The sequence below is a fragment of the Ammospiza nelsoni genome, chromosome 10 (genome assembly GCF_027579445.1).
Source record: "Ammospiza nelsoni isolate bAmmNel1 chromosome 10, bAmmNel1.pri, whole genome shotgun sequence".
Taxonomy (NCBI): domain Eukaryota; kingdom Metazoa; phylum Chordata; class Aves; order Passeriformes; family Passerellidae; genus Ammospiza; species Ammospiza nelsoni.
Genome location: NC_080642.1, coordinates 14,560,322 through 14,587,520, shown reverse-complemented (window position 1 = coordinate 14,587,520; position 27,199 = coordinate 14,560,322). Strand labels below are relative to the sequence as shown.

General features: G+C 40.6%; 1 protein-coding gene across 1 annotated transcript; it reads right to left on the bottom strand.

The window, feature by feature from the left end:
- Positions 1 to 1,223: 1,223 nt before the first annotated feature.
- Positions 1,224 to 23,682, bottom strand: PCOLCE2 (procollagen C-endopeptidase enhancer 2). The gene is made up of 9 exons (XM_059479245.1): positions 23,485 to 23,682; positions 22,536 to 22,644; positions 14,891 to 15,146; positions 13,192 to 13,316; positions 10,153 to 10,289; positions 8,712 to 8,866; positions 5,918 to 6,001; positions 3,393 to 3,560; positions 1,224 to 1,786 (listed from the first exon to the last, which is right to left on the bottom strand). Exons 1-9 carry the CDS (start codon positions 23,574 to 23,576, stop codon positions 1,650 to 1,652), a joined length of 1,263 nt encoding a protein of 420 aa, XP_059335228.1. The 5' UTR covers positions 23,577 to 23,682; the 3' UTR covers positions 1,224 to 1,649.
- Between the last annotated feature and the right edge of the window lie 3,517 nt (positions 23,683 to 27,199).

The following is a 27,199-nucleotide window of genomic DNA, read 5'->3' as shown; positions in this document are numbered from 1 at the left end:
GTTTTAAGTTTACAGTTGCTACAAACTGGGTTTAAAACTTGCAACAATTGTTACCTGTGTTGTACAACCAACTCTTACTTGAGAAAACTGGCGCTGCTCCATGTTCCTCTGTTCCCTGTTTCAGGCCTACTGCTACCAGTGCAATGACTGGGGAAAGGAACTGGTGTAAAGGGAGCGCTGAGAAGAGCAGGCAGGAGCTCTCCCTACCTTCCATTTGGCAGATGATGAGTAAGCTGCCAGTCCTTTCTTGCCTCACTGAAAAAAGCTGCGTGACAGATGGCCATGTCATCATAAATAAAAATAGATTGTTGTAGTTCAAGACAGCTCAGAGCATGATTTCCACATTGCTTTTCCCCAGGCTGCTGCCAAGAAATGCAGAGAGCACTGTGCATAAAATCCCTTAGTCTGCATAGGAATTAATGCTGGAAAATTAAAAATCTGATTTATAAGTTTTAAAATTACAAAACTACATCTGCTTTGCAACCAAATGTTGCTGTTGGTTCCAGAGAGAAATGCTATCTGGTTTGGTCAGTGGGGCAGTGCAATCTGTGAAGTGTGGCTGCAGCACTGAGCTGTTGGATGTGAGCTGCCAGCGGAGCCTCTTTGTACCTCTGTGCCCCCCTCTGATCCTTTTGTCCCCAGCCCAGCTAGCCAAAAAGCCTTTGGAGGAGAGGCTGCTGTGCTGCTGAGCTGCACACTGGGGCAGTGCCTCTTGGCATTACATGTGAGAATCCATCAGTGAAGGGAATGGCAATCTGCATTCCCCTACTGGAATAAGCAATGGGTACTTCAGTAGGGACTTTTATTGCATTGGTTTCCTGGTCACAGATCATCCAAAGAACTCTGCTCTGGTATTTATATACAAGAAAAACAAATAATTAAAGGGATCTTAGATTCTATATGCACCTTACCACAACTAAATTAATTCCTACCTTCCTCTACCTTATTACCTTACAGAACTTAACACTGACATTTACTAAGCAGATGGTCATCAGTGGAGAAAAGTGTGGTGCTGGTTTACAGCTGTCTAATTCTTTGAAGAGTTCCTGTTCTGATCAATGATTCACTGACTTCCATGAAAGGAAAATCAGACCCTTAATCAGCAAGGAAGTGTAGTGTCAGTTACGATGTGCAAGGCTCAAACCGTCAAAAGCATGTAAATGATCAAAAAACAGTTTCTATATTTAGCTGCCCCACTTTATAAATAATTAATAACTAGTTGGTGGATGATTTAATCTTAAAATATTTTATTAAGCACTGATAATAATGCAGAAATCCATGTAATAAAACAACTTTAGAGAAAAAAGCTAAGTTGAACTGAGTTGCTATAAATATTGCACTTAAAATTCTTATTTTACGTACAAAATTCCTTAAAAAATTGGACAGTTATAAATTAACATCTTCCAAGTAATTGGAATTTTTCTATGAGATCAGATGGCTGTGCTGCAGATCTTCGGCTTTCAGCCTTAGGAGGGTCTGTTCTCATCTGGTACATGGAATGGATTTCACTTTGTGCCAGCTGTCCTTATGTGGACAGGAGAGGAGGAAGGGTCAGCATGGTTCTACTGTTGGCAGTCACTTGTATTTCCATGACTTAGGCTAAGTTAAAATGATTGTTCAAGACAGATGATAGAACACAGCTGCAGAGTTCAATTTTGACATGTTTTGTTTTTCAAGGCATTTAGGATCTTTGAGTTCTTAGTCTTAAAACTCATGACAAAGCTGTTGGGATAGACTTTGCCTCTGCCATCTTCTTCTACCTGGCCCATGATGATGTAGTTTAAACCTAGAAGGGAGAGAATGAGATTACAAGACAGAAATCTGGGACATCATTTGGTGGTAAGTACAGTTCTTGACCTGTGGTTTCTGTTCATTTCAGTGTTTGTTACCAATGCCTTCCAACATTTCTTCCTTCCTACCTGCAGCATTTACTCCCTTACCCATCTTTGCCATACTTGTTACACCACAAACTAGTAACATAAAAATCAAGCAGATGCACAGCTAAGTGTCTACTACATAATTAAACATATAGGGGATACTCTTTAAACACAGACTGTCAAGTCTGAGAGGCAGTAGAAGTGCCCATCAACACTGGATAACCTAACCACTGTCACACAGGGTGGAATATGTTTCAATTTTCAATATTTTCACATTTGCTCAGCTTATAGTTACTGCCCTTAAGCAATAATGCTCTTAAATCCTCTCATTCCCTTTCCCTCCTCAGAAATGTAAACATTCTCTAGGTACATACAGAATCATTCAGGCAAGGTGGACTTAATGAGTATTAAGACCGGGCTTTGGACAATTCAATTCGATCTGTGTATTTTTATGCCTTAGAAGGGTTGGGGATTTGCAAGGTCTTGGGTTGGAAGGAATGGTAGCACAGGGATATAAACAGAAAAGTTCGGATATTATGTAATGGCTCTTAAATAATTCATTGAGATTTAGGATGAGAAACAGAAGTGGTTTGGAGCCAGAAGTCTGCCTAAAAGGAGACAGTTTGTTTCACCAAGGACATTATTATGTCTCCCAGTGTGCTGTTTTCAGATAACTAAAGGCAAAAGCTAATTTCTGATCATGATTTTTCACTTTGTTATTGCCCACTTTGAGTTAATATGCTTAAGCACTGGTAGTATCTGGAATGATATCAGGGTTTTTTTGATGCTTATTAAATTACTTTGACTGTGTCCTGCTATGACTGTTTATGTTCTCGTGTTCTACCTGTTTACTTATGAGGCAAAGCTAAAAACAGATTTATTTTTTACTTAGTTACTTCAATAAAAAAATGCTCTCGCTATTTCTTTTAACACCTTTACCACAATTAACTGGAATTTATGTTGGTTGATCTCTGTATATTACTTAAGGTAGCTTTTAGCAGTACTGGCTCTTTGCAGATACAAAGTGGGCTTAATGCTATGAGTATTTCTGTGAAGCTATAAATACATTCAGGAGATCCACAAGAGTGGAACTTGATTTTCTGCCATTTCCTGTGAGATACTGCTCTTCCAGGTTTAGCAGGCTGTTGTCTTTCCCTTATAAACAGCTGTGTATAAAAACCAACTCCAAAATACATACATGTAAACACCAAATCTATCCCAGCTTCATCTGAGAGATAAAGATGAAAATCAGATTTTATCTTGCATCACAAGGCTTTTAAAGAAAAAAGTTTTGCAAACTCCTGTTATCCACGTGAGCCTAATCTTTTTCCAGAAAAACAGAAAAATGCAATAAACCTCTGGATTACTGGTTATTTTAAATTTATTTTAATACTAACTGCTGATTATAGAAAAAAAATGGTAATTTTACTGATTTTTGTGTCCATATTTCTAATAGTAGTTTTTATAACTGTTATCTTTTATAAACACACAAAGCAGTTATTACTGTGTACTTACCTCTCCTGATGAGAGGACACTGCTTACACATAACAAGAATTTTGGCACTCATATTCTTGCCAGCTTGCTGGATTGCTAAATTCCCCTCCTTATATACATTAATGATGGATATTGTTGCATGCAGACTGCCAGCCCGTGTTACTGTTGTGATTACAGTTCCAGTTATTACTAGAAGAAAAGACATTTGATATATTTGGTACATTTTTATTATTTTTAGACAAAAATGTTGAGGCATCATAAAAATGTATTAGGTATATTAGTGCCTAATACGGAAACAAACAGTACTGGGAACACTTACTAAAAATAGGAGTATCACTGCTAATAACTAACTCACTACTGTCAAATTTTGGTGGCACCAACTATGAAACTGTTCTACAATGTGTCAGTCTCATGCAAGCCCAGTTCTCTGATTTCAGTTAAACTGTACAATTTGATACTACTTTTAATGTGTCATTTTCAAATTGTGCAGCAGTTGAATTGAAACTCTTCTAGGCAAAATCAGAATTCCCAGCGCTCTGACACTGCCATATGAGTAGCAGGGAATAGTTAATGCCCTAAGAACTAGATTTTGGTCTGCCTGAGGCCTAATAAAAACTTACTTATTTCAGCTGAATGTATTTACAGATCTCTAGTTACCATCATATCTCCCAAAGACCTCTCAGTATGAAAATCAAGACACTTTCTTTTCCCTAGGATGACTAAATTAAATGTTAAGCCATCTTTATTTATCCAAAGGAAATGGTAATTGGTATTAACAATTTGGTTTCTTCTCAGGTCATCTTTTTACATCAGATAGTCTATCCTAGAATAAATTTGATCTTCAATTACCAAGTAGGTACAGCCAGATTTATTTTACAAAACTGCATCCACATTTTGCCATTTTGTAAATTTTTACATTATCTTCCTCTAATGCAGAGCTTTTAATTAAATAGAATGTTCCAGGTCAATCAAGAAAGAACTGTGGATGTTAAACTGCTGGGTATTGCAGCTATATTTCTAGGAACAATAAAATAAAATGCATGATGAAAGAGAAATAGTTATTATTTTCTAAAATCATAAATTCTGCAAATAAACTTCAAGTAAATAATATTCTATGAACAGACTTCTTATTCCTACCTTAGGATATGCTCGCATTCACAGTAGCATATAAAGTATTTTTACTCTCACTCCTGTCACAGAAAAGACTGAAAAATGTCAAGTATTTGACAGAAGATGGGAGAGAACAATGTGATTTCTTACTGTGATGCTAGAGGAAAAAAACAAGCTTTATGTAGTGTCATTTACCATGAGCCACAAAGCTGGGGTGTGGTCAGTAAGAGGAGACCATTTATGGTTTGGGTTTTTTTCCCTACCTGTTTCTGTTGTCTTGGACCAGCCTGAGGGTTGGAAGGGGCTGTGGTCAGGGCTGGGAGGGGCTCCCTGAGTGCACTCTGAGTGCTCCCTGCCTTGGGGCACAGCCACAGCTCCCCTGCTGCTGGGCACCATCAGGGCTCTCTGAGTCTGCCCTGCCTTGGAGCACAGCCACAGCTCCCCTGCTGCTGGGCACCATCAGGGGCTCCCTGAGTGCTCCCTGCCTTGGGGCACAGCCACAGCTCCCCTGCTGCTGGGCACCATCAGGGGCTCCCTGAGTGCTCCCTGCCTTGGGGCACAGCCACAGCTCCCCTGCTGCTGGGCACCATCAGGGCTCCCTGAGTGCTCCCTGCCTTGGGGCACAGCCACAGCTCCCCTGCTGCTGGGCACCATCAGGGCTCTCTGAGTCTGCCCTGCCTTGGGGCACAGCCACAGCTCCCCTGCTGCTGGGCACCATCAGGGCTCTCTGAGTCTGCCCTGCCTTGGGGCACAGCCACAGCTCCCCTGCTGCTGGGCACCATCAGGCAAAGCTGCCCTCAGATCCCTCAGATCTCATGGGATTAGCAGTGCAGTAAGAGGGACTCAGCTTAAAATGAAAATAGGGTAGTGGCAGGGAGTTTTCCCATCAAATTGCCAGGCATGTTATAGGGCATTAAAAAAAGATTTCAGTATAATAATACGGGGAAATACAGACACATAACTGAGCAGATCAGCAGTGCCAGTGCCATGCTAATGCACAGCAGACACTGTTTTTCCTGATTGATTTATGTCTGTGTGCAGAAAGCAGTGCTTGGAAGCTTCCATCCCTTCTAATTTCTTTTCAAAGCATTTTGGAAGCACATACACTGTGTTGTGGAACAGTCTTGGCTGGTTACAGAAAATGGAGATGACAATACAGTAACTGAATCAATGAATCCTGGGGTTGTCTTACATTGTCATTTGCTTCTCAGATTGAGAAGTTAAGTTTGTCTCAGATATCTGTGCAGTGCCTATTTTAGAATATCTCCAAGAATGTACTGAGTGAAACACAGATACTGATGTCAGATACATAGATAAGTTGGTGTAAAATTATTAGCCTATATATTAATGGAAACCCAGAACTCCATCTGGGAAAATTTCCTTGAGTGTAAAAACACAGTAGAGAATGGATAAATAAAAAGAAATTGCTTCCTTACCAAAGTTGCTTGAACAATAATTGCTTTCCAGAGTCCCACTCCTTTTACACTTCTGCTGGCACAGGGCAACTGTAGGTTTCACAGCTTTTTGAAGGGAAAAAAGTAAATTGAAACTGAAATGAAGCACTTGCTACAAATAAAAAGCACTATGTTCAAAAAAGACAAGAAGAAAGATTAATAATCCTGATGTATGCATGAGCTAGACCTGGCATTTCAGGGATAAGCACCACGGTAACAATATTCCTTTTCTCTGCTGTCACCTCCTGTCATTGTCTATTCAGGTGTCTCAGCTGTGTCTGTTCCAGCAACCTGAGAGAATGGGATGTCACTCAAGATTTGTGTGGCATCTGAAGCCTGTCACTGCTGCTGCTACACAGCCCTAGTAGAACACCTGGAATACCACAACAGGATGTTACAGTAACACTTCCCTGGGAGGGGGTGGCCTTTTATTGGATATTATGGCACTGTGATGAAAGGGATCAGAGTTCAAATTCCTGACCCTTTTTTCCCAAATTTTTCACATAGCTTCCTGTCAGGTAGTGTTGCATAGTTTTTCTTCATGACATTTTGAAACAAGATGTTTGAAGTATGGAGTTAACATTAGGGATGACATTTCCTTTCTGAAATGGAATGCTTTGTTTATAAACAACTGAATACACCTGGCATCTTTCTTATTGGTATTTGAGTCTTTAGAAAGTTAAATGCCTCCCACAAGGAAAAGTGTTTTAAAGAACAAGTTACTATGGCAATGATACAGGTCTGGCAAGTGCTTCCTATCTCAATGCTACACACAGCACACCAAAAATTTAGAATTTAATGTTTCTTGATTCTTTAAAGTTAGCATCCATAGTAGCAGGTTAGGAAATTCAGCAGGTAGATGAGTCCCAAGTGTATGCCATCATGGTAGCTGCCAAAAATTTACTGAGGTGCTCTGTTTTTTCTAAATTTAAAACTAGGATTATGTGTTACAAAGTATCTTGTTTGGTCCTTTTAGGGTGCTTTTTTATTTCATTTTTTTTCAGTTTAATAAATTTTGGTTGGTGACCAGCTTTGCTATGACTTGTCAGCAGAGGCTGTCTATTGTTTGTAAGGTACTTTAGCAAAACTTGAACTGGAGAACTGAAATAAAAGTTTAGTTGCCTACAACTTTACATGTAGGCACACTGACAGGAAAATGCATGACTTTATGCATTATGACTTTCAGATATGAGGAAGTCAAATACCTCACCACAGGTATTGGATTAATCTTCATTACTTTTACAAATTTATTTATAGCATTTCTTTATTTATTTCTGCAACTACTAATATTTGTATGTTACATAAAGACTGATGTAATTCTTATAAGAGCTTACTAAAGTTTAATATTTTATTCATGCCTGGAGTTCTGTGCAAGTTTAAACAGATCTGATCTGCAAGATAATAAGATGAGTCTCTTTGAACTGGACACTTCTGGATGCAAATGATGGCTCAGAAATGTAACTGAACTGTAGAGGTTTGGTTTGCTGCGGTTTGTTTTGAAGATCAGAAATGCCTACACTGTGCAAAACTGATCACACCTTGAAAGGACTTCTTATTTCTGTCTGCCTGACAAGTCTTTTGAACTCTTTGCCTCCGTTGCCCTCTCTAAGATGAAGCGGCATGTTTTCATTTTCTAACACTGATGCTGTCATGAAAATTGATTTGGAATTAATTGGTAAATTTCACCTCTCTTGCCTGTGCAAAACCCTGAACAGGGTTACTGACAGCCTGGATTACTTGAGACCAAGTGTTTCAACCAACAAGGTCGCTAACAAGTGCTTTAGAGTGAAGAAGAGCTGAATTATTTATTGTTAGAGTCACATCAGAATGATTTACAGGTCACTGTGGTTTCATTTTTTTCATGTTTATTTTCATCTATTTTGAATACCTTCATTAACAGATTAAAGCACCACAGCTTCTTGGTTTCCTGCCAACAAGCGATTGCTGCCCTGATTTGTGATGTGTTTTAAGTACAAATCAGGTAATGTCTTGCAAAAACATCATAAATAATTTGGTTTTCTGCTATAATTGTATCTGAAATGCTTCACATTCAGGTTATAGAAATTCTAAGAATTAATCCCTTCAATATCTCAGTAATGAGGTATTTTTGGCAAACCTTTAGAGAAATCCAGCTCTGATCTTTCATATATGCTGTCTTGTCTCATATACAAAAGGAGACTGACTTTTAGTGAGACATATTTCTCTCTGAGTTCCAATCACTAAATATTTTCAAATAAAAATTATTCTAGGAGAGTGTCATATTGACAGGGTTTTGACAGAACCTGAAGAGGGCTCAATTGGCTTCCATACCAATTTTGCTTGATCTTAAAAACTGTATGAAGAAAAACACAGTAAGATTTTTACATATCAACTTGTCTAGAAGAAAGAGTTCCTTTAAATAAAGCTATTTCCCAAAATATTCAGAAATTTTTATTAAACAGAAATTAGCTTCTTCATTCTTCTATGGAATGTGCTAGTTAACTGTCCAAAATTGAAAAGAGACAGGAAAATTCTCTCAGGTGGGGTAAGTTACTTTTACACTAAACTCTTGCCTGGATAGATTTCCTTTAAGAATGTCGAGTGCATTGTCTCTTGAGTATATTCCAGTACTCCCTTGAGTATATTAATTTTCATTAATTCCTTCAACATTTAAAATACTAACAAACCGTAAAACTTGAATTTTTAATATAATTTCTATCTTGTATTTCTGTAACTCTCTCCTTGTCCTGGAATAATTAATTTTTATAGGAAATGAAATAGAGCCAGTAAGACTTACTTGAGGTAGCAGGGACTGTTGTGGTTGTAGGCAGAGCTGTAGTTGTGGGTAACTTTTTTGGTCTAAATTTGTAATGGCCAATAAAGCCATCAGCTGTTAAGCTTAAATCAGATAAAAACTGAACGAGCAGCTCATTTTTCTCAGACAGAATAGGCCTAAAATAGAAAAACAAAATAAAATATTTCCATTCTTTCACATGTCAAAGCCAAAAAGCATTAATAACGTTCTTAAAAAAAACCCCAACACTCCACACTAATACTGAAAAATACACAATTCTTTGCTGGCATGTCACACACTGGTGTTTTGAGGATGAAACTCATTTCCACTAATCACCTAAAACTCTTGATTCCTGAAGTTTATGTCAATATGAGTATTGTTCAGTTCTTCCCAGTGACTTCATTGCAAACTTCACTTCCATGAAATGGAAGGGGTCAGATTAGGAAAGTGGGAAAATACATTGAAGAAATCCTCTGTACACAGGGGAAGTAAGTAAATGGGGTGTTTTAAAATTTGGTTTTGTTTAGTAAAAAAGATATTGCACAATTGGAAAGGCTATGAAAATTCCTTAAGTACTGGATGCTGCAACTCTTCAAGAAACCCAGCAAAAAATAAAATGTTTTGGGTTATTACTTCTGTGGACTCACTTTTTGTCAATTATTAGATTTTGATAACCCAGGATTTCTTTGAACCCTTAATGAGGTCTTTGAAGTAAAAACTTGTCATTGTTTTCCTTTTTTTTGGCAGATTATCAGAAATCAGTTTACTCTGATGGCCAGGTCTGACTTAACCAAAAGTAAGGGGCTGATTCTGGAATTCTGGAATTCTCTGGATTTACAGCTGCCATGGTGGGTGCCCAGATCAGACTTTCCTTGCTGCAGTATCAACACAGCCTGTGGACATAGGAGGGCACTGATTCAATGATTATCAGCTGCCAAGAGCTTTGTTCTGCTTCCTGAACACCAGGACTACAAGGCCAAATCTGAAAGATCTGACCCAGTCTGCGTATCCTGTCTTTTTAAAAAGGGCTGAGAGGAAAGTGAGTCAGATAAAGTGAGGAATGAGCCAAGGGGCCAGAGAGCTCAGCTGGGTCCTGGTTCTTCAGTATCTATAATCCAAACATACACATTATGTTCATGTTCAGCTGCCACTACTATTGGTGCCACACCAGTATCAGGAGCACTGGGGTTGTTACACAGTGGCTGATGAGGCTTGTGGGACAGCAGAGAACACGGGCTGGGGCCAGGGTTAGTCATGGAGAGAGAGAGAAAATAGAGAAAACCTAGAGAGAGACAAGATACTAAGCAATTTCTACATGCTCTGTTGGAGGTACAAAACACTGCATTTAATTTAAAAATTAAAATCTTTTAGAAGCCTTGGACAGAGCTGTTGGCAAAATGACACACAGTGGCAGTGAAGTCCCCAACTGGAGGAGGTTACTTACGCTGGTGGACTGTCTCCACAGTACTTCCCAATTCTTTTGGCATCATTGATCTCCCCACCATTAAACACTGCAACGTAGTCATATCTGCAGTAGTTGTCTCTTTCCACATCAAATTTCTCAAATTTTAACTCTATTAGCTAAAGGGAAAATGGAAATAAATCATTAAGGTTTTGACATGCAGAATTTATTAATACTTCTTGTAGTAAGTGACATCTTCATATAAAGTACTATTTAATTTTTCTTTCAATGAAGGAAAATTCCTTAATCCACTTAATTCTGAAGTATTTTAATCCACATGATCTCTCCAACTAATAGTTCAGCATATGACTCTAGTATTCTGTAAAATGTTTTCTTCTCAAATGTATGCAAGTTCAATAACTTCTGATAAAGCTATTTTCATGAGTGAATGTTAGTAGGTGTTAGGTGTTACAATGCTCTTAAAATAACTACAGCAAGTGTAAGCAACAGAAAAGGAGCTTTTAATGTCACTGCATCTTTAAAGATACACTAAAGAAAAAGCAAAGGCAAAGTTGATACAAGGCATTTCACTGACTTCATTAACAGCAGGGCTTAAATCACTGTGGTTGCCAATGCTGTGTATACTTGATGCAGAATTAAAAACATTAGAAATTAAAATGTTGATAGAAAGAAAATTAGAAAATAGTAAAAACTAAACCCAAGAGACAGTAAGTACTGAAAGGAACAGTGTTTCCATGTCAGATGCCCATAATTGTTGAGGCTTTACAAGTCATAAATGTGAAATAGTATCATGCTGGTATTTCAGTATTTATGCTATTATCTCCAATTACTTTTATTTATGGAATTTTCTACTTAAAGAAAAAAAAAAACCAACAATGTACAAGAAAACAGAAATGGAATCTACTACTCTGAAATGGAGTTCTGCAGAATGACTCTGTCAGTCAAGTGGGCAAGGAAGGGAAACACAACCCAACTGCTGCATGGAAACAGAGGTAATATATGCATTTAGGTTGCTTCTTTAGATGAAGCACAACAGTATTTAAATCACCTTCCCATAAATAGCACAAATAAGGCTTGAATGACAAGACTGATTTATGCTGATTGTAGATCAACCTTTATAAAGATCTGACTCAAAAAAAGATGGTATTAAATCTTTTAAGATTGCATTAAAAAAAAGAAGTAATTTGTACATGGCATGTACTTTATTTGATTACTGACATAGCAAAAGTTATCTTGTTCTACATTCATAGTAATGATAGCCTGTTATCACCTGATGTCTTAGTTTTGCTTGGATATAGTTTTGCACTATTAAGATATTTAAGGCATAATTTTGTTAATTTTGTTTCCCATGAAGTATGAGTAACCTTGGGGGACTTGATTTCAGAGATGACTAACAGGCTTGTTTCAAAACCCTCAGGATCATGATGAAAAAATGCACTTTAAATGGAATACCCATCTGAATAACATGCTTGTGATCAAAAAACATGGTAAAGAAAGAAGTAATGCAACTGGGAATAGAAATGCTAAATTTTTCCATAGCAGGCAAAACACCAGGCCATAGTATCTACTTCACTATTGTTCAATAAGTGCACTTTGCACTGATAAGTATATCATGATAGAATACAAGCTCTTCATGATCAGGAGAAGCTCCTTCATCTTCTGTAATAAATTAAGTAATTATTGGTTTGTATTTGAAGCAACAAAACAAGAGTGCCTTGTTTTATTGATCACTTGCTTATGAAAGGGAAATAGAGAAAACAACACCTAAATTCTGGCAAATGGAAAACTGGGGAGCTTTTTCTGTGCACTTGAAGAGAGACACTTATTCACTACTTAATGGAAAATGGCACTGTCAAGATTCTGCCTTTTTTCCATGCAAACAACCACTGTTGCAGTACATGAATAATATATATTTGGAAACAGGTAGATTTGTGGAATAGAATCATCAAAAGGCACAGGATATAATGCCCTTATTTTTATGCTGATATAGCCTTTCTCAAATCATCTCTGTAAGCTTAGGAAAAGTTCTTACGCTTATCTAGAGACATTTGGACAGCACCAAAGTAATCTGCAGTTTACAGATAAGGGTTTAAAAATCACTGCCTATCTATAGGACTGTTAAATGGCCTGTATCTAGCAAACAAGGAACATGCATTAAAAAGGAATACAGGCAAGACTAAGCTGACATATTGCTTCAGTTCAAGGGAGGAACTGTCTTGGTAAATGCAAAAGTAGGAAAGATCAGAAGAATATATTTATCTGGGGCAGCTTTTTTTATTTCAAGGATTAGTCATGAGCGGAAGATGAAGAGGAAAGTCATCTTTATATGTAAATGAATTTTAAAAGCTGAATGTGGCAAGAAAAGCAACCTACCAAACGTGATTGTCAACCAAAACATTCAATCACTGTATACCTCCTGCTAAGATGCAGAGCAGATGGCTCAGTAGCAACCAGAAAATGTGCAGCTAGGATTGAGATTTGCCCTACAGTGTAGGCAACACACTTGTGTTTGCCATGCGTGGCACAAGAGCCCTCTCAGTCTGCAGGCACATCTCCTCAGCTCCTAATGAAGTGGGAACATTTGCTCTCATGGCATCTGGCTAATAAAGCAAGCATGTTATGCGATGGAGCCTTCAAAATACGAAATAGAATAAACTGCTTTTATTAAATTCAATCAGCTCCACCTGGGTACCTCAATAGTAAATGCTCAAACGTTGTTAGACTTAAATGCAGCACTGATCATCATCACGTTTGGTGCTGAGATGATCACATGCCCTGACTTCATTTGCATGGTATTTTTTGAATTAAGAAAATAATGTTTAAACCTTTCTGGGCTTAAAAGCCTCAACAGTCACAGATGCTTTAATGGGTTTCATTTAGGGGAGTGTACCAGCGCGTGGCCCTGCTGAAGAAGCACAGGAGTCACTGGGGCGAAGGGGGAGCGGAAGGCGGGACGGGCGGAGCGTGGCCGTGCCTGTGCCCGCCGTGCCATCGCAGTGTCCCGGGCCAGCGTGGGTCCCTGCAGGCGCTGGAAGCTGAGCTGTGCCAGCAGGGCCTTACCTGGTTCTTCGGGGCCACGATGTGCCAGGAGCAGGTGACTCCCGCGGGGTAGTCCCGCTCTGGCCAGTTGGGCGTGTGGAAGGAGCCCGAGGGTTTCTCCAGCCGGCCCCCGCAGTACTGGTCCCCTGCAAGGCAGCACAGCGGGGCCCTGAGGGCGGCGGCCGTGCTGAGGGAGCCTCCGCCACAGCCCGCCCAGACACGGCCGAGCCCTCCGCCCCTGGGGCACCTCTGGGAAAACACAGCTAATAAACGGCAGCAAAACAGAGAGAGAAAAGCATTCCTGCAAACGCTGGAGGAGGAGAAGCCGCAGGTACTGGAGGAGCCATCCCACAGCCCATGGCAGCAATGGTGGGGCCAACATGCACTCCCAAAGGAACTGCAGCCTGGGGAGTGTTCTTGATGGAGAGGGGTCTTTTCTTCCATATCTCCTGCCTTCAGTTCCAAATTAAAAACTCCATCAGGTGTGTAATCCTTATCTACAGTATTACTATGAACCTTCTCATTAAATGAACTATATCCGGACAAAGTTATTTACTGTATCGTTCAATACAAGGTTACAACTGGTAGGCCTGATAAATTACTCACCGCCTGCACTGCCTCTGCCCAACAACCTGTCCAGTCTGGTATCATATCAATAGCAAAAGCCTTGTAAAAGTCACTAACTCGGGCAATACCACCTTCCTGTGACCTCCCAGCCTCTCACTATTCATACTCTTCCCAAGCACCAGGCAATACCTTTATTAATACCTGATGAATTTTGCTTTGATATGTTTTTGTAAGTGGTTTTAAACCAAGACAGAAACAGACAATCCACAATATCCCCTGGTACAGTGTTCTACTGCTTCACAGGCCACAGAGAAAAATCACCCTCTCCTTTCCTTTGCAGTCACTTGCTCATCTGGTTTTTATGTTGAAAGAGATGGACCGAGGTCCATCTTCCTCCACACCACACTTCCTCCCCACCAGGCATGATTTCAAAGCCCTCTCCTACAGTCCCTTTGACTTTCTCTTTTCCAGCATGAAGAAGTTCATGCTGTGCAGTTGATATTTATGTTTGTGGTGCTCCTTTAACTCTATCTTACTTGTTGTCTCTGATTCCTTACTATAATTTGATCATATTCAGTTCTGAGATGGGAACATCAGAAAGGCACACTTTATTCAAGATGTACATGCATTAGGAATTTATAATGGCATGGGTTTTGTTGTTGTTGTTTGGTCTTTATTTTCTTTCTAAAAATTATTACGTTTATGCTTCGTTTTGGATACCCACTAAGCACTGAATTGATGCTCAACTACTGTATTCATGAATTATCTACTTTAAACCTAAGATCTCATTCCAAAACAGTAAGAGTCAATTCAGAACCTGCTGTACTGTACACAAAGTTAGGGTGTTTTCCCCTTATGTGCAACATTTATCTATTTTGAATTTCATTTGCCCTTTTAATGGCTAGTTATTACCAGTTTACTACTAGGTACAGTTCTCCCACTACTCTTAGACTGTCAGCCTTTCTCCTTACTATGTGATGAACTAAGATGGCTAAACAGTTACACTTTGCTATTTGCTAAGCAAGGTAATTAATAAATATGTTAAATAGCACAATCCTTAATATCTCTGGCACCAAATCTTTAAAAGCATTAATGTGGCTCTGGATAGAGCCGAGTAATATTTGTCTTCAGCACATATGTAATGGTGAATTACCTCTTTCGTGTGGTTCTGCTGCAGAAAACTTGGCAATGAATCCACTCCCAGCAGTATTGGCATCTGAAGTCATCTGCACCAACATTTTATTGCTGCTGGACACCAGGGCCCCTGGTTTGACGGTGCCACAGAACCTGCCGATGCGCTGCCCGTTGGCGTGGCCACTGTAGATGTCCACAAAGTCATAGCGGCACAGGGTGTCGCTCTCCAGGTCCAGGTACCGGAAAGAAAGCACCACCACCTTTCCCTCTGGGACCTGCACAGACAGGGAGGGAGGGAGACATGCATCTGCAAGTGTGACCACATATCTATCAGATCCACTGTTTGCAAGACTGCTTTCATACCCTTCACCTCCTGGTCAGATGAGCTCTTTTTGTCAGCTGTATTCCAGGCACAGCAGTTTCTAAAGTAACTGGGACCAATCCTTAATACAAGGCTCTGGCCATCTCTAGCCATTATCTTATTTCTGATCCAGAGTATCTGCTAGTCAGGCTCATGCAGTTAATTATAAACCAGTTCAGCCTTGTGTGTTTCTCTTATTTTCTGCTGAAAGTGTAGAATCAGCCATGCAGCTCCCTGACACTAAGCAAGGTGAGGAGGATGAGATTACCATGAAAAAGATATGGAAAAAATATTTTACCATTTTAAACAAATGAAATGGCCTCTCTCTCTGATTTGTGTTACCAAGTTTCATAGTTTGAAGGAGTTTTTTAATTTACTGACATACATCTCACATTTATAAATAAAATTGAAAATTTTATGGATGACACTTTAAAACCCTAATATTTAGTTACTGGAGTGGCTGCAGTGAAATAATTATATTTGGAAAGACAATGTAAAACTATAAACAGAGAATTCAAAAGAACCACTAGTGGGTGTCAATACAGAAGAGTTTTGTTTTCTGAAACATCTGAGGAAACATAAGTCAGAACAAATCTTGTTACATGTCTGCATGTGGACATTGCAAAAGAGACAAGACTACAGAGAAGGATGTAAATTAAGACAACATAATCGTTTACAAGGAGAACATTTCCTGGGATACAGTTACAAGCTTTTAAGAGAAAAATAAGCATACTGAGAAGTGAAAACTATTCTAACAAAGCACTTAATGCTGTGTAACAGAACTGAAGAAGGGAAACAGTATTTTAAAGTATAGAGGGACCCTAGACAGGCAAGTGTAATTATCTGCATTCAATCCATATCATGGTAGAGTGGTAAGCTATTAAAATAATTGCAGCTGTTCTGCTTTACTGAGACACTACTATAATTTTCTGCTTTAAACATACACTTAATATATCTGCATTAAGTTCATATTTAAGCCACGTTATTTAAGAGTTCATGAATTTTTTTCATTCCTTAACAGTGACTCATTTTAAAACACTGGTTTGAAATAAACTAAAACTATACTGTTCCTATATGAAATTGTCAAGCTGTTTTAACATTGAGTCTCAACAGTTAAAAATTGCTTGTCAAGTATAGATGGAAGTGTTATAAATGAAAGTGACTGTTTTAACCCACAGAAGATACTGATAGAGGCAGCAGCTCTAGATGTACTGGAAAATGTGCTGTAGGTGTGTTCAGGTTCCTCTCTCATGTGGCTGCTTTTATGCCCAGTGCTGATACTGATCCTGCAGTAGGACAGACTTCTGCTTGAGCTGTTCTCAGCTGCCCAGGGTCCATGTGCACACTTCCTGACCAGCTCCACTGCAGTTCCTGCTGCTGCTTTCAGGGAATTTTCCTTTGAAGTTCAAAGTTCTCTCAAAAATGCATTCAGGGCCCCTGTGCTGATACACATCAGTGCTACTACTACAAAACCACAACTCGTCTAATCTTGAATTTATTCCTTGAATCACTGCTCTCATATCTAAATCTCTTACTACATTTACTTGTCTTCTGGTCTGAATCCCTAAGGAGAATAAGGCTTGGTCATTTTAACATAAAATGAGCTAAAATGAATTTGGTATTCCTGCCAGAAGATCTGAATATTATTTACAGTTATACTACAAACTCTGTGTGACTGGACAAGTCAATTCAGAAATGCTGACAGTAAAATTAGTTAGATAAAGTCAAATTTAGGCAGTTAGATGACAGAAGCCTTTTTTCCAGAAGTATGTATGTAAAATAGCATATGCTCTTTTGGGGTGGAACAGTCATTCTCATGTTTGTACAACTGGTACGACAGGATGCAAATGGGGTGACCTTTAAAGGTTATCACGTTTTAAAATAAACGATCATGCCTACAGTTAAGTTTGTCCAACATATCCCACAACAGTGTCTTGCAGCTTTGGCTAAAACTTGCCCGTCTTAAAGATATTTCCCCTTTTCCTTCCCCTGTTTTTGAAAGCTGAGCAGGAGTTGCTCTAGCATATTAGATTAAACAGTTTTATCAGTGCTTAGGAGATTTTTCCCTATCTTCTCAGCCTGAATTCCTTCTTTGAATATACCTGCTCTCTCCCAGAGTTCAAAGAAGGAAGTGGAAATGTGAGAGGTGGCTGGTTCTGGGGTACAAAAAGGTCATTTTGCTGTCCTTGTAGAATCGCACTCAGATTTAGCCAAGTGGTCAGTGCTCAGTAATGCTGATGGTGCTCACTGACAGCTTTGTTCCAGGAGTGCACTGAGCCAGCACTGCTCTACTCACACCAGCCCCAAGGCACTCACTCTGCCCCTGGGCATGCCACTCTCTTGGGGACAGAGGGAAACAGGGCATGGGACAGACCCCTGCTCAGGAGGGAGAGGATGCTGGCAAAGCAGCCAAGTCCAAACTGTAGTCAGCCACTCACTCAAGCCTTAGGTTTTCTGGTTCATGGTATCAGCCACTCTGTGCAGTGTTCTGCTTCCTTCTCCTCTCCCCACCACTGGCTATACTGTACTGTACTATACTACACTTTCTAATTATATTTTATTGTAGCTTTTAATCTCTGCTTCTGTCAGTTTAGTCTATGTGAACTTGGTCAAGACTGTTCCCCACAGATGTACTGACTTCTGTTTCATGACAGTCTGTAAAAAAATGTGTTGGAAAAACTCAGCCACGTGGTCATAAAGGTTTAACATGTAGCCTGCTGTAGGTTTTAGTTGTCAGAATAATCCTTGTTCATGTTTAGCTGAATTTTGAGAGGTAAGTCATTTAAAGAAACATGGCAGGCCCTTAATTACAGTCATTACTTACTGCTATTACTTTTATTTTTACAATATACTTGCTTATTAAAATAATTGTCATTCACAAAAATAACAAATTTGTTCCAGTATGTTAAATCAGTTAAAATTTTGTGGTCTGAGTTGATGACAATGAAGTGCAGAGGATGCTGGTTCCACATTCTGGCAGCAGCTGTTCCAGTTTGCAGCAACTCCCAAGAAATCTTGTGCTAAATACAGGCATCTTTGCATAACTGTGCTTTTCTTTGATTTCTACCATTCTCTTCTTTAAATGCTGAGAACTAATGTGCTAAAATCTGCCAATGGTTGTCCCAGGACATTTAAAATATTGTTCCATGAGAAACAGGGGGGAGCAAGCAAAGGCCAGCATGACTCAGTATTGTTTACTCTGAGCCACATCTGTGCCTGATGCAGTACGATGGGATACCTCAGAGGAAGAACTGGAAGGAATTCAGCTCTTAAAAGAAAAGGGAAAAAAAAGAGGGAGGAGTCAAAGGAAGAATGATGTGATGCTTCCTCTGCAGGGTGTGCCTTATTTTTGTTTTATCCATCCAGCTGGTATCTTTTACAACAGAGGCACTTCATCCTCTGCCTTTCCTTGTCACAAAGAGGGCACTGACCCATACTCGCTCTCTGCTTCCCTTCTTATTTTAACTCTATGAATTTCTTTAGGTTCAAAATTATGATGCTGAACTAATGCCTTACTCTGATGGAAGGCTAAAGAAATTTTAGAGGGAGTCTGTATAGAGCATAATTCCCTAAAATCATCTGTAAATTACTAACCTCTTCAAAAGGGCATGATTATTCCATATATACAACACACCTCAAAATAAGGTCATGAGATTGTTTTTGTTTATAATTCATTGCAGATATTTCATATAATGTTAATCAAAGTTCAGTTATCTTTAAAGTAGTGATGCTGTTTTTCTATAATTCTGACTGAATACAAAGCCTCTTCGTCAAAATTACATGGTTTAGACTATTTACTTTGAAGGGAAGAAACCCCTTAAATGCCAACTTTCACAAATATATTTTGTCTAACTTTTAAACCTCTATTGGGTTGAAGAATATATTTTGATATATGTTTAATACAAAAATGCTGATGTATGCTTTGCTATAGCAGTCCCAGGTAGAGTTGAAAAATACATCAGCTACCTGCAAGCCAAATGTATTATTTCTCTCTTCTGAGAATGAAGTAGAAGTTATTTGGAGTCACATCCTGGGAAGAACTATGATTTCTGCCTAGTTGCTTGTCTATCTCCATCTCCAATTTTAAAAATTTGTATTAGCTTGTTCTTCCTGACAAGGCACTAGATCCTGTTCATCTTTTTCTTTTCCAGCTATACAACCAATGTGTAAAGACCTGTTTTCTACTGGAAGGGCAGTTTTTCAATGACATAGGAAAATGAATGCTTAAAACATAGAAAAATTTATGTAAAATATTCTGCTCCCTCAGGGCAGATTCCCAACTGCCCTGATAAGTAAATTTTTCAAACTTTGCCTATTGTCAGCAAACCTGCTGGAACACAGCTCCTGAACCTATAAAAACATAACCTTACATAACTCTGACAGTTTTCAGTATTATTGTTGCACATAAAGTTGTTGGAGTTTTATGGGAACTAAGCAGCCTGCCAGAAAAACACAGGACAGCAGTCCAGATTCTCTGACTATGTGACACATTTATGTGAGGTGATGGCCAAGAAGGATTACAGAGTATTAAAACCAAGTGTATACGACATATTTTAGATAAAACTATGTACATTACTATAGGAAAGGAAATAGCTGTACAAATGACTTCTTAGCAAAGCCAGTGAAAAGCTGCTGGGTAGTCTGCCAAGGCAGTAATAGAACCATAAGCATGTGCTGAACGCTTCTTAGAGCTCTTAGAATAGAGAAGCTGTTTTCTTTAGCCAGCTGAAAAAGTCACAGTCTCTTGAAATAACAGAACCATAACTGAGTTAGACTCTTCCAGCTTTAGCAAACTAGTTGGAAAGATTTCAGATGATACCTGAATGCTACATTGCTTTATCTGTATTACCTGTAATGTTTTCTAAACCTGTTTTCCTCTAAAGAATGAATTAGGTCTCATTCTGCCTTTCATCCTGCATTTCTTGTGCAGATGATGAAATTCTGCAGTTGAGAAAACAAGAGCTTCATGCTTCTCATGACCCAGACATAAAGTAAATCAATGTCTCTATCAGTCTTGCAGGCTTGTCAGATCCTGCATTAGGAGACTGTGTTTCAGAAAGGTGTTCACAGCCCTTGGCTAAAACGGACAGGCAAATGTCTTAGTCACTTTCTAAGACCAGATGCTAAATGAGGAAGACTAACAGTAACTACAGAGTATTTCTTCATGGCAGTGTAACTGGCTTACTTACTTGGGTGCTATTACAAGCTATTCTGAGCCTCAGCAATATTTGGTGAAAGGATTTTATTGTATAAATTCAGGCCAACCAGACTCTTGAGCGTACCGTTTTGCCACAGTTTGGTAAACCATGGTCTTTTTAAAGAGACTGCAGGCTTAGTTTTGCAGGTTTATTAGTCCTTGCCCTCCCTGCATCCTTCCTGCACACCCAAAAGACACAGAGCATTCTACAGTTGATGGGGAGACGAAATCAGCTTGGCTTAGTGAACGTTATTTTTAACAAAACAGGCGTTAAATGGGCTGAGGGCACAAGCAAGCCTGAACTATGCAGTTGTGCAGCCCTTCTCTGGCTTTGGGCAAACTACAAAGGACAAGCAGGAGGCAGTCAAATGGCAGTGCAGCAGAGCACTGGGAGTCAGGGTGATCATGAAATGACAGAAGCAATTGAGTTCCTCCCATGGTCAAGAAAGCTCAAGTGCAGACACAGCTCTGCTACAGCTCTGTAGAAATGCTTCTCACCGTGCCCAGGCTCACCTGGATGTTGGCATCTTGTTAGCAACAGCCACATAAAGTCTGCAATTAAAGCACTCTGTATGGACTTTCTAAGTACAATAATTTGTTCTCTTCTCCCTCTACCCCCCATATATGAAGGGCAGATACATGGCATGATTCAGTAATTGCTTCTTTAGTGCTGCCTCCATTTGTTATCCAAGTTTTTAGTGGTAAAAACTTCATGCTGTTATAAGCAAAATTATTATCCCCCTCCAGATTAAATTTTGAACTTTTGAACATCTAATACTGAGTTACACTGGTAAAGTAATTCTGTGTGTTTTTCCCTTTTATTTAAGGCATGTGTGTATGATTCCAAATGCAATTTGCATCTGCTCTTCAGACTGCAAGGTGGGCCGTGCTGACTGCTGTCACCTCAGCCCCTCAACAGCAAGGAAGCAAGTTTATGGGCATGCACCACGCTCCACATCCTCTTTGGGATGAGGTCAGACACGGCTCAAAGGTAACGTCTAACTAGGCCCCAATAATGACACAACAGAACGGTGCAGAAAGCAGCTCTGCAGCTTCACTGGCATCTTTCAGATAAAACTATTAAAATCACAGCGCTCATTTGGAATGAGAGTTGTTTTAAACTGAACATTGTAAACAGATCAATGTCTCCTGCTCCGCGTCAGCATCTCTATAGTAGCAGGAAACAATTATCCCGTGACATCCTATTCTCCTGCCAGCACCTAGCCTGTGATGCAGTCTTTCAACTGAACTTGTCTTTAGTGATCCTGTCAACGCACAGACAAACTTATTTTTTATGCCATCCTATTTTTTCTGTAGGCCCAAATGTCAGAAGAGTTCTTGGTGAACTGTGTCTAAAAAAAGACAGTAAATTTGGTTGGCAGTTTCAGAGGGTTTAATTTGTGCAGATGTGAGGAACAGTAATCATTCATTCACATCCCCTTCTCTGACTCCAGACCAGATAAGGACATCCAGACCAGGAGTATTTAGCCCTAGTTGTTTCATGGAATCTGTTGTCCATGAATATGATATCTCTTCCCTACAGTCTCATTTCAGCATCGAAATATCAATTGTACCACATGGTTCCATTTCACATAGTCATTTATAAATGTAACAGCACTTCCCTACTGCTGTCATCCTGCTGTATGACAGACTCCAGATGTCCTGGCTGGCAGAACTCTGCTAGCAGCACACTTCAAACAAACCTGCCTGATTTTTTTTGGGTTTGACTGAAACTTTTTTATATGTCTTTTTGCCAAGAAATTTTGCTTTTCATACTCACAACCTCAAATCTTTTCTTTGATAGAACTCACTATTGCTTTCCACAGTGACAGAAGGGGAGATGTTTGCTTGTAAGTGGGTTCATTTAAAACAATTAGAGGTGCATCAGGGAAGTCAATGAAAACTTGCTTCTGATATGAGGTAAGGCCAGTTTGGTTCAGCCACAATTATCATATTACATCAACCCTAAAAAGCTCCAGATAGCTGAGCTAGTTTGAGTTACTGAGTTCATTATTACACATATGTTACCCCATGTAAAACACAGTTTCAGAACAAATTGCTGTTCATTGTCTTCAGCACTGATTTTGTGTTATTAAAAATTCTTACGGTAATTTTCCAAGTACATTTGCTGTTTGGTGGGTAGACGCCAGGAAATCCTTCACTCCCAATAAACCCTGACTCTCCAGATACAACTCCTCCACATGTAAATGTAGGCCTGAGAATAACAGAAAAACAAAATTCATTTATTTTTGGTATAAGAGGCACAAACTGTCTCAACAGCTTAAATATTTAAAGCCATTGCTAACATGGAATATGTTTAATCATTTACATAAAATGTAATGTAATGTAATTGACATAGAATATGCAATTTAATGTGCGAACTTAGGTGTAGAAAAAATTAACTCCTTAGGCCTTAATTCTGGTCAGCACAGACTGTTATGTCTCCCTCCTTTTTTACTTCCTAAGAGCAGTGGTGTGCCAATGTGATGTATCATTGCAAATTGCTATTATAATGGAAAAATAATTATTGAAAAATCATTAGCAATAACTTTTTATAGTACATATAATAGTAGTTAAAATAGCATTGATATAAAAATTACTTCTCATTCCTTTCTATGCTTTGAATTTATATGTTTTGATCAAGGAAGTCTGTGGTACTTTTTTGTACCTCAGTAGCAGAACCCACCCCGTGCTGAGCCCCGCTCGTGGTGCTGAGCCCTGTGGCCCAGCTGTGCTCAGGGCTCAGCTCAGGTGCTGGTGCCGGCTCCGGACACGTGAGAAACCCAGGAAAACCTGCATGGAACCTCTGCTACTGCTGAGCACACGAGGGTGAGCGAACTCCCTGCAGAGCTTTAGACACCGGCACGCCTCACCCTATCCTACTGTTATGTTAGAGAGCTTACAGACTAGCGGGCACCGGGCTGCTCTCGCAGGGTCCCGGGCTCCGTGGGCAATGCTCCTGCCCTGATGCAGTCACGGGCACTGAAACACGGTGGGAACGCGACTGCGGGGGACGAAGGGAGGGGAGGGGACGCGGGGCCAGAGAGCGCGGTACCTGTGCGGGGGGGCGGCGGGACGCGCCGCCGCCAGCAGCAGCAGAGGCGGCAGCAGCAGCAGCGGCAGCAGCGGCGGGACGGCGGGCGGCATCTCAGCGCGGCAGCGGCGACTCGGGCAGGGCTGGGGCCGCGGAGCCGCTACTCCGACCGCCGCCTGCTCCTCCTGTGGCTGCCACGGCCGGGGGAGGAGGCAAAGGCTTCCGCGGCCCTCCGCCCCCAGGGCAGGGCCGCCCTCTCTCCCGCGCGGGGCGCGGGCGCTGCCCCGGGTGTGCCCGGCCCCGCCCCGGTGCCTCCCGGGGGCTGCGGGCTCGGCCCGGGCAGCCCCGGCCCCGCGCACTCTGCGCCCCCGTCCGCCGGCCCGGGCCGAGCCCGCAGCCCCCCGCGACGCCCCGCTGCCGTCCTCAGGTGGCACAGTGCGGGGGTTTGTCCCGGGCATGAATGAACTCAGTGTTACCGGCGGTGCGATCGTCTGCAGCTCCGCCAAAGCCTGAGAAATAGTAATGCTGCTTTGAAATTTCTTCTTTATTTAAATTCTAAAGTAAACTCGAAATGCTTCGTTTTGTTTACCAGTGGTAAATCCTGATCCATTTAGTAGCCTTTTCACTCTGGCTGTGAAGGATACCCTTTAAAAGGCTGTGGCTGAGCCTGCAGTGATGAACTCAATACTTGGGTGTTTTACAGAATTTGGGCCAAAGTTGTTTGACTGAGAAAAGAAATGAAAAATTAAGCCAGTATTCTTATTTTGAACACAGTATTCTTATTGAACATGACATTTGAAAAACACCACATTGTTAGTGCTATTGAACAATGACATACAGATTATCACATCGATAAGTGATAATTTATGTTCTGAGTATTGCTTTATAAAGAACCTGTTCCTCTTACTGTTTTTAAGTACTTCTTCCCATATGTGTCTCTTGCAGGAGAAGGAGGTAAGTCTGTAGAAGCGTTCAGGCACAGCCAATTGAACAGACTTGAGGAACTAAACAGAAATTCTCCTGCATATAAGGCAGAATATAAGCCTATTCTCTTATTTTTAGTTCATTTATTGAGCACTTAACATTCCTATTCCTGCAAAATACAAAGAGTGGTCTCACTACCAAAACTTTAAAGGAGTGCTCTTGATTAGAGAGGATGTTGTGAGGATTAAACAGAAAGTGGATGCTGCAGTTCAGCAGTCATGATACCTGTACTCTGCTTTCCGCAGTGCTGGGTGAAGGAGGCAGTAGACTAAGCTGGATTCATGCTTGTTACATTTCCAGGAGGGATTTTGTGGGAGAGGAGGTGCAGCTGCTGTTGGAGTGTCCCAGACCTTTGGAGGCAGCCTGCAAGAGGCTGGTGAGTAAGAGACGCCAGCAGTGTTCCTGTGTGCACAGAGGCACTGGAGGACAAGGAGCAGCAGAGGCTGGGGGCTGTGTGGGTTTGGCAAGGCCCAGGATTTCAGGAGTGCAAGTTGTGTGTTGGCAGCCAGGTGTGAGGGCCTGGCCTGCAGCCCTGAGGAGAGGCTGCCACATCCCCCCAGTGGGACTGGAGGAAGGAGCAGGACACATCCAGGCAAGACTTGGTGGAGGGTTGGGGCAGGGAGTCCAGCTCACAAGAAGGGGGTTGTGGAAACAGAGATCATAACATTGTGAGAACAGAGACTGTGCTTGCATCTGGGTTTTGAACTGATCTTGAGTGACAGAAATGGAAAGTAAGAAAGCTAAAAAGGAAACATTTACTTACACCATGACCAATGAGATGCTGGTTGGCAGCTAGAAGTTTAACTGGTGCCACTAGGTATATTGGGTGTAGTCATGAAGGTATAATAATGGTATAATATATTACATTAGGTATAATATATTACAATGATAATAAAACTTGTTACATCTGGAAGTCAATGTGTATGACAGAAAGCTGTGTAATCCTCACAGCACAGACACATGAGTTCCTTGCTGCTCCTTTCGGTCAATGATTTTTAGTCTAGAGAAGACTCCATTTTATAAGAATAAGATTTCAGGCCTCATATCAACTGAAGAGCTGTGCTCCAGGCAAAACCACCAACAAAGGCTGTCAGATCTCATGGATTGCATGTTCCAGGACTCCTTTTATATGTGGTTGCTACAGATTTTGCCTCATCTAAAGGTAGTTTTAAACTTCTGAACAGTTAACACCTTAACAGGTTCTGCATTGCCACTCAGGCATATCTACAGATCTGTGCAGCAACAGGGCAATTCAAGCCTGTTGAGCAAATTGAGGCGATGAGCAGGCTGCTGGGAAAGCTCCCAGCCCATGCAGCCAAGCTCCTGCACCTTTGCCAATCAGCAAAAAACAGCAGCATCACTCCCTGGCACTGCCTGTCCAGAAACACACCCTAAATGTGTATTCCCCAAACACCCTCAGTCTGGTGTGCTCAAGTACTTCTTTAGTGCCCACTATTAAATAGATTGCGAATACCACAAGTAGTAAATGACAGCCTATAAACAAGGCTCTCAAATTAAACTGCATTTACCAAATGTAAATGATGTTGCTAGAGAGAATTCATCCATGAACTAACCCAGAGATGTCTGGCTGGTTTCCATCAATGGCTGCAGAAGGAACAGAAAAGTAAAAGGCCAGTAAGTAGTTACCCATAAATAAACCTGTTAGCATTGACATTAATCTTCAGCTAAATTATGATCTGTTAGGAACACAGAAACAGGAGTGACCTTTCTTCTTCACCAAGCCCAGTCCTCTACTCTTGCAGGGAACCAAATAAAATAAACCCTTTCATATACTGATGATATTTCATTTTTGAAGTCAGGAAGCTGCTCAATCAGCATCTGTTAGAGTCCCTGTCTTTTTGGGATAAAACCATGGAATGCACAGTTAGAAATTGTTTGTAGGTAGTAGGTATAAATTCAGCTAGAAAGGTTTAAGCTCAAACCCAAAAGATGGCATATTTATAATCTCATGCAACCTTAATTATGCTGCCTTGTGTATGTAATCTTTACACAAATGATGCATAGGTTATGTGACAAAAATAGTATGGAGTTGCATAAGCAAAGGGTCTTTCTTAATGTGGACAAAAATGTCTAACTTTGGACAGTTGACATTGCAGCAAAAGTTTTCTATAGTAGTTTCTTTTTGAAGGTAGAACAAAAACTATTTTCTGTCATGTGTCCCTGAGGTGACAGATCTTCAGGCTTGGAATGATGAATCTTTAGTGACAGACATTTAATGGATGAACTACAGAGCTAGTGCCATAGTAATTATAAAAAATACCTGGTGTCACAGGGTGTCATTGCCTCCTGCAGCAGTCTGGCAGAAAAGCCAGCCTGAGGGACCCCTCTTCCCCCACCAGCTGCTGCCAGCAATGCTGGGCTCAGCTAGTGATGCTGGGGATCCAGGGGTGAGGGATTCTCCCTATCAGGCATTGAAGAAAGATATTTTGTACACAGAGCTGACAAGAGACAAATTTCCTAATGAATGTCTGGCAAGTGAGACCTTGTCTGCCTGAAAATGAGACAGCTACTGAAGTGGAAAGTGGAAACCTCTTCCTGAAATGTAACCCTGTGTCAGACTGTCCCTGAAATGTTCTTTGAAAAGACTGTGTAAATGTTGGTGCAAACCTCCTGTGCCTCACGTATCCCACATATATATTCTCCCTGACATCTTCCCTGGGACAAAGTTAATCATAATGCTGCTGTGCAGCAGCCAAAGTGGGCTGATGACCTGACTTGAACATGAAGCTTA

Excerpts from the sequence above, each read along its gene's own strand:
- PCOLCE2 (XM_059479245.1), bottom strand. The coding sequence starts at position 23,576 with ATGCCGCCCGCCGTCCCGCCGCTGCTGCCGCTGCTGCTGCTGCCGCCT. Across the intron at positions 15,147-22,535 it reads AATGTACTTGGAAAATTACC|GTCCCAGAGGGAAAGGTGGT; the intron begins GTAAGAATTTTT and ends CTGTCTGTGCAG. Across the intron at positions 13,317-14,890 it reads AGCAGAACCACACGAAAGAG|GGGACCAGTACTGCGGGGGC; the intron begins GTAATTCACCAT and ends GCTGCCTTGCAG.